Here is an 11,556-nt window from a genome sequence, read left to right as displayed (position 1 = left end):
GTTAGTTTCAGTTCCACAGCGTTCCAGAAATTGAATGCTATCAACAGCTGTTCGTAGTTTTTATTGCAAAAACCGCGCGACGCGAGTACAAGTTAAATAAGCTGATTGTTTACACAGCGTTGTTCCGCATTGTTTTTGTTCATATGATATATAAATAAAAAGCTTGTCATATTAAAGCTTCGATAGTCAGCTGATAAGCGCCCACGCATTCATTCGTACTGGTATAGGGGGGAAATCGGAGGCGGCAAAGCAAAGCAATTGAATTGTCAAATTTAAAAAAAAACCACAACCAAGGTCAGCCACACATAATATAAAACGACCAACGCGCAACCACATTCACATACTCGTCTTCGCTGACATACATAAGTGCTGGGGAAGCAAAAACAATCGGGATATAGGCGACGGCACTAATTCGCTTAACCACTATAACATTTGCAGATACTGCTGAATCGAAAGCTCCCTCCCCCAGCGAATTTCCATCGGTGCAGTCAGCGACAATTTTTCCATATCAACGTTCGCACTGTTAAAAGGCAGACGTCTTTCTGTTTGTGTCCGAGAAAACTAACATGGGTTGTGAGGAGAAGCAAGAAACCACCAAGCCAAGCCTGCGCATCCAGGACATTCCGGTGCTGATGCAGGACCACTGTCGCATGCTAGATCCCTCCAAGGTGGAGCGCATCATCAATGAGTTCGTACAGGGCGGCCCGGAGCGCATGCAACTTGTGTCGGACTTTGACTATACAATCACCAAACAGCGGACTGAGGACGGCAGTGTGGTGCCCTCCAGTTTTGGGATCTTCAACGCCTGCCAGTCGCTGCCGGATAGCTTCAAAACGGAGTCGGACAAACTATACCATAAGTACAGGCCAATTGAGATCGATCCGCACATGCCCATCCCCGAGAAGGTTCAATACATGGTCGAATGGTGGACCAAGTCGGGTGCGCTGGCCACCGGCTTCCCCTTCGATCAATCAGAAATAGATCAGATTGCCAGCAAGTATAAAAACGCGCTACGTGACCGTACTCATGAGTTTTTTGCCGATCTACAGCGCTTGGGCATTCCCACATTGGTGTTCTCCGCCGGACTGGGCAACTCTGTGGTCTCCGTTTTGCGCCAGGCAAATGTGATGCATCCCAATGTAAAGGTGGTGTCGAATTTCTTGCAATTTCGCAATGGACTTCTGGACGGCTTCCAGCAGCCCATGATACACACCTTCAACAAGAACGAAACTGTCCTGGACGGCAGTGAGTATTACAACCTGGTCCACACACGCGACCACATCATCGTGATGGGGGATTCCCTGGGAGACGCTGACATGGCCTCCGGCGTTCCGGCCTCTTCGCATATCATAAAAATTGGTTTCCTTTTCGAACATGTGGAGGCCAATATGGATAAGTACATGAAGACATTTGATATCGTCTTGGTGGATGATCAAACAATGGATGTGCCCCGGGCTTTGCTCGCTCTCATCGAAAAGCAGCACCAGCTGAAGCAGCAGGCCACAACGCAGAGCACCCTTTGAAACCTCGGACAAAAATACGTAGTCCCTCTGTATCGTACTCAAAAAACGTTCCTGCTTTCTCATTAGCAGGAATAAGTGTTAAATTTTATTAGCAAACACACAGCAGAAGCTACTAATTAAGTGGTTTAGATTTAACCATTTCATCCATTCTAACAGCAATTCATACCATATTAAATGACAACGTTGTGCTACAAAATTATTTATTCAATTTTATTTAGTATATATTTAAAAAAAAACAATGAAATATTTCAGGTCTGTTAACACAGCATCGTTAACAGTCGCCATTAACAGACGCTTAGAGATGGTCCACTGCCAGTTTGGTTTAACTTAGAGGTGGACAGCTGACGACAAGTTAGCTGGAATGATATCGACATCTATGCCAGAAAAATACATACGAAAACTTGCAATTAGATATTTTATTTTATGCATTTAAATTTGATAGGAAGCTCAGTTGTTCAAGTGAAGATTATAGAGCAAGGCCCTCTGCCACAGTGCCTTTTTTGCAAACTGTTTCGTGTTGCGTTTCCTTTTGAAAGTCCTAGGAAGGTGGTGCGAGGTAGTAAAGAGAACGAGATCAGCTGCTGGCAACAACAATAACAACAACAACAACAGGAACGTAATAGAAACAAGACGGAACAACTTCAATATTAAACCAAGACAAGTGCAGCGTCATGTTTGGATTCGATGGCGAGTACCGTCGTCGTCCGGTGCAAAGTCTTGGTGGCGCTTCGCACACACACGACCGGGAGACTGTGATACGGAAAGCAGCCGAGGAGCGACAGAAACGCAATGAGCTGCGCCAGAAGGCCAACGGCGCGGTGGTGCTGCAGTCCTATGTCCGTTCTTTCATTCATCGCCAGCGTCTCAAAAGGGCGGAGCGTGAGGCCTTTGACATATACCTCCAGGTTAATCGCCACCGCCTGACGGAGGATGAGAGTCTGAATTTTCTGCTGCGTCGCCTCAACTTCTTCTACAGCAGTCGCGAAGCCAAGGACGGCGAACGTTTGGTATGACTCGTACAACTGTCAATTATATATTCCACTCGCTAGCCGGGTTATGCTTTGCTTTTCCAGATTGAAGTCTGTCAACAAATCCTGCGTAGCCCTGGTCGCCTATTGCAGCATTCAGCCTCGGATCCGATATGGCTGTTTCGTGTATGCAAGCTCCTAGACGCTTGCCTGCTCCAGCTGACGCTCTCCCAGGCTCCCCAGGCCATTCCCCTGCGAATGCTGGAAACCTTCACAACCGTCACCTCCGTGGAACGCTATGTGGACGATGAGACATTGCTGTTCAAATATTTAGAGCGTGTGTTTGGGTTCCTAATCGCACGCAACTATTTCCTTCGCTTGCGCAGGCTGCTGGATGAAAAATGCCCGCCGCTGGATGGGGAAACGCTGCATGCCCCCAGTCCGCAGGCCGATGCCCTACTCCATTTGCTGCTGCGTCCGTTGGCAGTGGCCAAACGAGCCTGTAATGGGGGCCAAGTATTGCCCGTGTCATTGCTCGTGTGCCAGAATTTCATAAAGGATATCCTGGCCACGCCCCACACGGATGCCATACGTTGTTTCGTACTCCCCTGCCTGGCAGACTGTCCAGAGTTCCCCTTCGATCTGCTGATGCGCTCGCTCATCGATCTCCTGGAAAAAGCAGCGGTGACTGCGACATCGGAGTCAGATAGTGCGTCCAGTCGGCGCAGCTTCTTGTTCCATGGAGCAGACACGGGCAGCGGCGGCGCTAAGCAAACCGTGGCCCAACCAATGGATGCCTTGTTTACCTCATTCTTACTTAACTCTCTCTTGGTGCTCGACCGCAGGCAGCTGGGTAGGTCGCTACAAAAATATTGTATTTGAGTACCCGGATCAAATATCCATCATAAATTGTCTTGTGTCTGCAGCCACATTGCAGCAGAGTTCGCTGCTCACTGTCTACGTGCGAATCATAGCCGAAATGATGCCCAACATTCTGCTCCTTCCCAAGTCCACTCTACGAACGCATGCCAATGCCCCGCATCGGCATGTGGACAGCGACAATGAATCGGATGAGGAGGAAGAGGAGGACCAGCCAGTCGCTCACACACTGGACTACGATATGGAGCAGACATGCCGCACGAGCGCGGAACTAAGCAGCAAGGAGCGTGACTGTCTGCTGGAGTCTATAGCCACAATGAACGAAACGGAGCGCGTGGATTTTATTGTCCAGCAGCTGGATCCTCACATCGAGCACAGCCAACTGATCTACGCCCTCTGCGAGATCTGCCACAACCTAATGATCTACAACAAACACGCAGTCTTCGAATATAAGTGAGAATATGGTCAATAATGAGCATTCAGTTAAGTAATCTTTCGCCCTTGCAGGCTGCTCTACACTCTGGCCTTCACTCCGAAGTTTATACGCGCCGTATGGTTCAAGCTGGCCGCCGAATCCACACAGCTCGGCTTCTCAGCACCGCTTACCCTCATTTCCAAGGGGGTTGTGCGTAAGTGCTCTTTAAAATGAAAGACAGCTTCTTTGGTTCCATTACAAATTGCCATTTCTTTCACATTTCCACAGCGAAGCAGCAAGGAGTGGATCGCACCATTCCACTGTTGGCCACGTTTTGTATGCTCTTTGGACGTCTGCTGCCCACTCTGCACGATGTAGAGTTTGTGGAGAACAAGCTGATGCCGACGACGCACGTTCGACTGATGCCATTCTCTATTGCGGAGATTGTGCAAATGTCAAAGACGCTTAAGGACATTAGTTTGGGCCTCGTGGAGCTGGCCTTTCCAGAAACGCGCAGCAATTTGGCCAACTATCGCAGCGTGTTGGGCCACACAGAGGCCGATGACAAAAAGCTGCGTCATCAGAAGCAGATCTGGGCCAATCTGCTCAATGTTGTGGTCTTTGTGCTCAACCAGATACACACGCGTGACCTGCGCATGGGCTTCTGTCCGGAGTCGCACTGGACTGTCAGCCGATTGGACCTGCCGCTCGATAGGCCAACCGATCTTCCCCTGACTCATAGCAGCCGTTTGCGCGGCATTCGTCCCTTTCAACCGATCCGGGACTTTACACGCGAAGACTTCGAGAACGGTCCGCCCATGTCCACCAAGCAGATACGCTCAATAACCATTCTGCGCGAAATACCATTTGTGGTGGCCTTCAGCAAGCGTGTGAGCATTCTTCAAGGTCTGGTGGCAGCCAACAAGATGCGAGTACAGGGCCACTTACAAGCCTTCCTCCAGGGTCCCTCCATTATGATCACTGTCCGGCGGACGCATCTATATGAAGATGCCTACGACAAGCTGCGCCCGGAGAATGGTATGCTCTCCCCTCCTATTCCATAATGTTTGATTTTAATGAAATGATCTTTCTTACAGAGCCGGATCTACGTCCGAAATTCCGCATACAGTTTGTCTCTTCGCTGGGTCTGGATGAGGCGGGAATTGATGGCGGCGGAGTTTTTCGCGAATTCCTATCAGAGCTTATCAAATCTGCATTCGATCCCAATCGGGGTTTTTTCATGTGAGCACATTAGTTATACCCAAGGGGGAAATCCCTTTATTCATTATATTGGCATTACCAGGGTAACCACGGACAACAAGCTTTATCCGAATCCGAATGTGGCGGATCTTTTTGGCGACTTTGAGAAGCATTACTATTTCATTGGTCGCATTCTGGGCAAGGCGATATACGAGAATCTGCTCGTGGAGCTGCCGCTGGCCGAGTTCTTCCTGACAAAACTGGCTGGCAAATACTCGGATGTGGACATACATCAGTTGGCCTCGCTGGATCCGGAACTGTATCGCAATCTATTGTACTTGAAGGACTATACGGGGGATGTCAGTGAACTGAATTTGGATTTCACGGTGGCCAGCAGCTCGCTGGGACAGACACAGATTGTCGAGCTGAAGCCGCAGGGCCAGAGCACTCCGGTGACCAACTCAAATCGCATTGAGTATATCCAGCTGATAGCCGACTATAAGCTCAATGTCCAGATACGTCGCCACTGCAATGCCTTCCGCAAGGGTCTGTCCAATGTCCTGCCCATCGAATGGCTGTACATGTTCAGCAACAAGGAGCTGCAAATACTCATCTCTGGTGCTGAGATTCCGATCGATCTGGAGGATCTCAAGAAGCACTGCAAGTACGGCGGCGAATACACGCCGGAGCATCCCTCGATTGTGGCCTTCTGGGAGGCATTAGAGGGCTTCGATGACCTGCAGCGCAGGCAGCTGCTAAAGTTCGTTACCAGCTGTTCCAGGCCACCGTTGTTGGGTTTTAAGGTGTGACCACTAGATGGAATTTCATATGAACCTGTTTTATCTTATATTAAATATCGTTTGCAGGACCTGGATCCTCCATTCTTCATACAAAATGCTGGAGATATGGAGCGCTTGCCTACGGCCAGCACCTGCACCAATCTGCTGAAGTTGCCGCCATTTAATACTGTGGAACAAATGCGCAAAAAGCTGCTCTATGCCATACAGTCCGGTGTGGGATTCGAGCTCAGCTAATCTGCCTCCCACCTATACACCCACAGTACCACTCTCCTTTGAACAGGGTACACATATCCCCATACCCGGAAAACACGACTCCAATCCAAGGGACCCACCAGGCACACTGGTACATAGGCAGGCGATGTAGGCGGTGCAGACAGTGCAACTATTCCAGTTCTTCATAGATACCTAAATACGATGTGTAAAGAATGAAGCTTTTGAGGTCTGTTTAGCAAGGTTTTTTTTTTGATTATTTTTAGTTTAGATTTTGTTTCCCCATAACAATCTATGAGTGTAACAAACTATAATGAATATTTCCACGATTGAGACGATTAAACCTATTGATAAAATAGAATAAAAGTATCTTAGCTGTCCCTCTACCACTGTAATTCATCATCATCACCATCATCTACCCTGGAGTGCTACTGCTGCTGCTGTTGCATCCAGTTGCCAGGCCTGTTGAATGATGCGCTCATAAACCAATTGCGAGGCAGTGACGGCAAACAGAAAGTCAATGTGATTGTAGCCTGGAACCTGATACAGCCGGGTTCGGCTCTGGCGCAGCTCGTTAACCAGTCGCTGTACATCCGCCTGACTGGACAAGGCATCGCGTGTACCATGAAAGATCTGCAGCTGGAGGCGAACATTCCTCAACTGATATGAGGGGGGCGTGGGCTGGCCATATCGCAGGCTGTTCAGCCTCGGCGAACGATAGTCGTATTGCTGGAATTTGCCTGCGGATGAAACGGAGAAAGACATCAGCAGGATGGAGAAGGAGTACCTTCCCACTCGCATCAGGCATATGTCATCTCTCCGACTTACCGCTATTGATGAGCTGCCCGAAGTGCTGCAACTGGCCACGCGAGATGCCCGCCGGAATCGTCTCCAGGATGCGTGGCAAGAGGTTCTGTGAAAGGCAAAAGCCAAGGCAGAGGCAAGCATGAAGCCATTTTGTTAGGCTTAAACTTCCAAAACGTTTAAATTGTATGATATGAAGCCGGATATACGACCTCTCGACCATTCATGTGTGTGTCGGCCGTCGTATCGGTGTGTGTTCAGGCTGCTATTTCCGTTTCATTGCGACACAAAGCATACGGAAGTCCACACAAGCACACACACATACACACAAACACACATGAGAAAACACTGAAGCGAGGTCGCAGGCCAAAGGCTAGGAGGTCCGTTTGCTTTGATGGCTGCTCCGACCGTTGCTTGGAATTTGTATTATTTGTTTAGAAATTAGCTGCTTATTTGTTGATCAGCTTTTGATTAAGGAAAATGCAAAGGAATTTTCCATTTAAAATTAAAACTCATTAAGATTGATTTGGGGTGGATAAATTAAACTAAGGGCAAGAGTCGGAAGATTAAAAAGCTTTCATTAATATTGTTATTAAGAGAGTCGGACATACAAAGATTCTCAATCTGCTTATCTTTCGTACAATTTTTCTTAAATTCCACAATTGATTAATTGATTTTTATTCTACGGATTCATTTGACAAGACATCTCCGCCTAGTTTTTCTATTCCCCAAAAACACTGAATAAACATCTTGCCAATTTTTCCTTTGATACTATTAAACTCTATCGAAAAAGTTTAATTTAAAACGAAGAAATCGCTGCTTGATTGAATACGAATGGGATATTCATTTGGAATATCCGCAAAAACTTGGTCACTTTTTGTGGATGTCGACTGCATGTTTGTGGCATTCTTTTTCCATGCCGCAACGACTCTTGAATGGAGTTTTTAACTGTGTTATAGTATTTTATGTAAATCCGGCGACTTTAAATTTCCATGACAAGCCATTGAAACGTTGCATGCGTCGTGGCGCTTCGTGTGGCGTAGTGTCGCGTCCTGTCGCCCCGCGTCGCGTTGCCCGTTGAGTGTCGCTCTGCGTCCTGCGGCGACATATTTTTTGTTTTAGTTTTTTGTTGCTATTTTGATGTTTATTTGATTTTCCGCCTGGCCGTTGCATTTCCACACGACAGTTGTTGTTATTTTTGTTGCAACCAGCTTGCAACTTGTGGCAAATACGAGCAATTTTTGTGCCGCCAGCTTGTTTGTGTTTCCAGAGTTTTTCTTTGCCCATTCCCCAAGATTATTCGCTTGCGTTTTTCTGTACATTCTTTATTCCCTCTCGAATCTTACTCGACGCATTGCAGCATTGCTGTTGGCCAAGTCTGTTGAACTCCATGCGGGCCCCGGCTTGAGGGGCAGCCCGCCTCTACTAAATATGCACAAATATTTATTCGGACGTCTATCTGTATGGTGTGGCATGTTCGACAGTTGTCGCAAGTATCGCCATCGCCATCGCCTCGCTCCATTTGCTCAACTCTGAGCGTCTTTGCTCCCTATTTGCTTAGCCATATATTCTCCTTTTATTTTTATTTTTGTACTGGTTGCAGTGACTAGTTTGTTGACTTTTTTATGGAAGCCATGACGATCCGACAGATATGGCACGCGGTTGCACTTAGTGATTCCTGTGTCAAGTGGCAGTAGCTGCCAAATTGCTGTTGACTTGCCTCCGTTTGGCGCTCCGAAGTTTCGGCGTTGAAGTTTCAAATTGACAAACTTATTCATGTACAGGGAAACTGGTTTTCACTTGGTTCTTCCCTGGGAGGAAGAGTCATCAATTGAAGGGATTCGCTTGGAATTGGTATTGAAATAAAATGAATCTTTGATTGGTTGCCAAAATAGAATATTCTGAAATTCCTGCGATAAAACTTTCTTTGATTTGAAGCTAGTAAGACTCTCAGAAATCTGACAAATCGTATTTATTTATAATAAATTGATTGCGTTTCCATTGTTGCATATTCCATGAACGATCAATTTTTTATGTTGTACTTTTTTAAGGGGAGTGTTTTGTTTAAGTTATACTGTGTTTTATTCATCGTTTTAAATGCTTGTTTATGGCTGCATATGGAAAGAGTCTTTAGAGTTATATTCCCCAACAGTTTCCAACCATTTTTTCACTGTCTCTTGGCAACTATAAAAAGTGAACATCCGGCTTCGGCAGCATTGGCCTGGTCCAAAAACCAATTGGCCCAAGCCCTTACCCTAATAACTAACAAGCGGCACTTGGCGTCCGTCCGGAGCATGCCACATACACCAGGCACACTCCAACAGACTCACTCCAGTCGGATAGGTAAGCCTTTTAAGCACGCGCCCCCGTAACATGGCGAACACACAGATAAGCCATAAAGTTTTTTCTTTCGTTGCACGGGCGCGATTTATTCGCCATATTTCACGGCAAAACAAAATTCAAATGTACCGAGTGTACCATTCGCATGCGAGAGGGAAACAAAAAGTGTTTAAGGCAGCGTGCCGTATACGTAATGTATGTTATACTCTAGTTAGCCGCGCCAGCGGAGCGGGCGGTGGGGAACTGTGTGTGTATGTGTATTCCTGGAAAGGGTTATAGTTCGGTTGGGCAGTGGAAAAGTTTAGCGTACCTTTTGGCTGCACATTAAAGGAGATATACAAAAGGTTGAAGTGCCGTCGAGTCTATATGCAGATGCTCTGAATGGTTAATGATGTGATTATTTAATAAAGCTATATATATATATATATATACAGATATATATGGATTAAATCTGTTGATCCAATTGAATGTCTGACGGACCATCTCACAGTTCTCGATTGTTTGGATATTTACAGTCCAAAGGTTATAAACTTTAAGCCTATACCGATATACCCATCTGCACTCTTCCTATCCACAATAGTTCTGACCTAACTTCCAACCAGGAAGCTGAGACCCGGCAGGAGCAGCTCGTTTACGCATTTAAATTCAAATAACTTTTATTACCAAAACTAAGGCTTCTCCCCCAACTTCCAACCTTCCACTTCCGCTCTTTTTCTCTTTCTCTCTGTCTGTATGTGTGTATTTGCCTGTGTGTGTGTGTGTGTGGCAGCATGGGGTTTTGGTTCAGTCCCACTCCTGAGTGCAATAAAAACTTTTGCATACAACAAGAAAAAAGTTTTGGGGCCGCTTTGTTGGCTAAATTATGGCCCGCATATATAATCGTACTCACACGATCCACTGGATAGTCGCTGAAGCCCACATAGAGGGAGGTGAAGAACGTGCAGAGGGTGTAGGTGGGCAGGGTGGCGCTGCAGAAGAACTGCCCCCCCACCTGGGTCAGCGCCGTGGCAGGAAGCAGCTCGTTGAGGCCCAGCTTGTTGAGTAGCTTCTGTAAGGGGGGAGGGGTTAGGATTCTAGGATCACATTCTGGTGATGTGTCCGCTCATCAAGTATATACGCACGGTGACCCCAGAACTGTCGCTGGCCAGCAAACGCAGCGGCGGACTACTCAGGTGCTTGAGAAAGGCCACGGGAGCCATTAGGGCCGCATTGGCAAACTTCGAATTGTACTCGGGACGCTGCGACAGGAGCACCAGCAGCACAGTGGTTCCCTGCGAGTGACCCACATAGTGTACCTGCCGGTGGCCTGTCATTAGCAGTACACGGTCCACGATGGCGGGCAGGTCGTAGAGGCCAATCTCGTGCCAGCTGAACTGCCAGAACCGCGCCTGACTCGTCTGCAGAGTGCGGTGCCGACGGGAGTGCGTTGTGCCCCGGGCATTTGGCAGCCAGACGTCAAAGCATCGCCTGTGCAACTCCACTGCCAGAGCCTGGCCCCGTCCCGCAGTCACGAAGTCTGCGGCCGAGCCGAGGAGTCCGTGCATCAGCACAAAGGGCCGCAGCCTGGCCCTGGTCTCACGGGGGCAGCTCTGGTTGCGCGGCGCGGGAATGCGATGAAGACTCAAGAGATACCCGTCGGCGGTCTGCACGCGATGCACTTGACACTCGAGGCGATGTAGCTGCGCCATCTGGCAGACGGAGTCGATCAGGCCCTGCCCGAGACTGACACTCAGCAGAAAGCTGCTGCTGATCAGCAGAAAGACTACGCAAAGTTTCATGTCGAGCATGGTTATAGCCAAGTGACGTTCGAGCGGCTACTGTGGCAGTCAGTGCATTTGTTGACTGGTTTTGTGTGCGTCTCTCTGGCAAACGCCGCGTATACGCAATGCAAATACTGAATGAGTGACTGTGAATGGCGGTGGAGAGGGGGGCTTGCTTTAAATAAATACATTTACATCTTTTGTTTGCCCGTTGACAAGCCATTGAGGGGATCATACGGGGCGTGAGTCGGGGCAGAGGAGGATGGCCTAGAAAAGATGAACAGAACTCTCCCGCATTTCAAGCTCTTAATTCGGATTTAAATATTCTAGTCATTCATCAACTCTTTATTCTCTGAATACTTTGCATTTTTCTGCACCATTTAAAAGATTTTGTAATCTTCCCAATTAATGTGTTATTATATTGGATGGTAATCAGGCCCCTAAGAGAGCCCCCAAGTCCTCCCATTCATCCTCGATGCACTAATTAGCAGAATTAATTTACAGACCAATTTCGGGCTGATTTGCCTTGCTGCTGTGAAACGCACTGAAGTGCACCAGGCCGCAGTTGGACCATGCCCACTCGTATACATAGGTATGCGTATAATGAACGCCTGTCTGACTGACTGACTGACTGAGTGATTGAATGACTGTGGACAG

At 47.7% G+C, this 11,556-nt stretch overlaps 3 protein-coding genes across 3 annotated transcripts; 2 read left to right on the top strand and 1 right to left on the bottom strand.

Moving 5' to 3' along the window:
• The first annotated feature begins 35 nt into the window (after positions 1-35).
• Positions 36-1,722, top strand: LOC117188227 (7-methylguanosine phosphate-specific 5'-nucleotidase). Its single transcript, XM_033391737.1, has one exon. It carries the CDS (start codon positions 567-569, stop codon positions 1,521-1,523), a length of 957 nt encoding a protein of 318 aa, XP_033247628.1. The 5' UTR covers positions 36-566; the 3' UTR covers positions 1,524-1,722.
• Positions 1,723-1,845: 123 nt separating this feature from the next.
• Positions 1,846-6,375, top strand: LOC108158935 (ubiquitin-protein ligase E3C). Its single transcript, XM_017291744.2, has 8 exons — positions 1,846-2,530; positions 2,597-3,344; positions 3,418-3,823; positions 3,878-3,999; positions 4,074-4,823; positions 4,883-5,027; positions 5,089-5,788; positions 5,852-6,375. Exons 1-8 carry the CDS (start codon positions 2,195-2,197, stop codon positions 6,017-6,019), a joined length of 3,375 nt encoding a protein of 1,124 aa, XP_017147233.1. The 5' UTR covers positions 1,846-2,194; the 3' UTR covers positions 6,020-6,375.
• On the bottom strand, positions 6,240-10,944 carry LOC108158937 (lipase 3). The gene is made up of 4 exons (XM_017291747.2): positions 10,261-10,944; positions 10,029-10,187; positions 6,824-6,908; positions 6,240-6,735 (listed from the first exon to the last, which is right to left on the bottom strand). Exons 1-4 carry the CDS (start codon positions 10,924-10,926, stop codon positions 6,407-6,409), a joined length of 1,239 nt encoding a protein of 412 aa, XP_017147236.2. The 5' UTR covers positions 10,927-10,944; the 3' UTR covers positions 6,240-6,406.
• Between the last annotated feature and the right edge of the window lie 612 nt (positions 10,945-11,556).

This window comes from Drosophila miranda, chromosome 3 (assembly GCF_003369915.1).
Source record: "Drosophila miranda strain MSH22 chromosome 3, D.miranda_PacBio2.1, whole genome shotgun sequence".
Classification (NCBI taxonomy): domain Eukaryota; kingdom Metazoa; phylum Arthropoda; class Insecta; order Diptera; family Drosophilidae; genus Drosophila; species Drosophila miranda.
The sequence above is the reverse complement of the archived record's forward strand: the minus strand, read 5'-3'. Positions and strand labels throughout refer to the sequence as shown.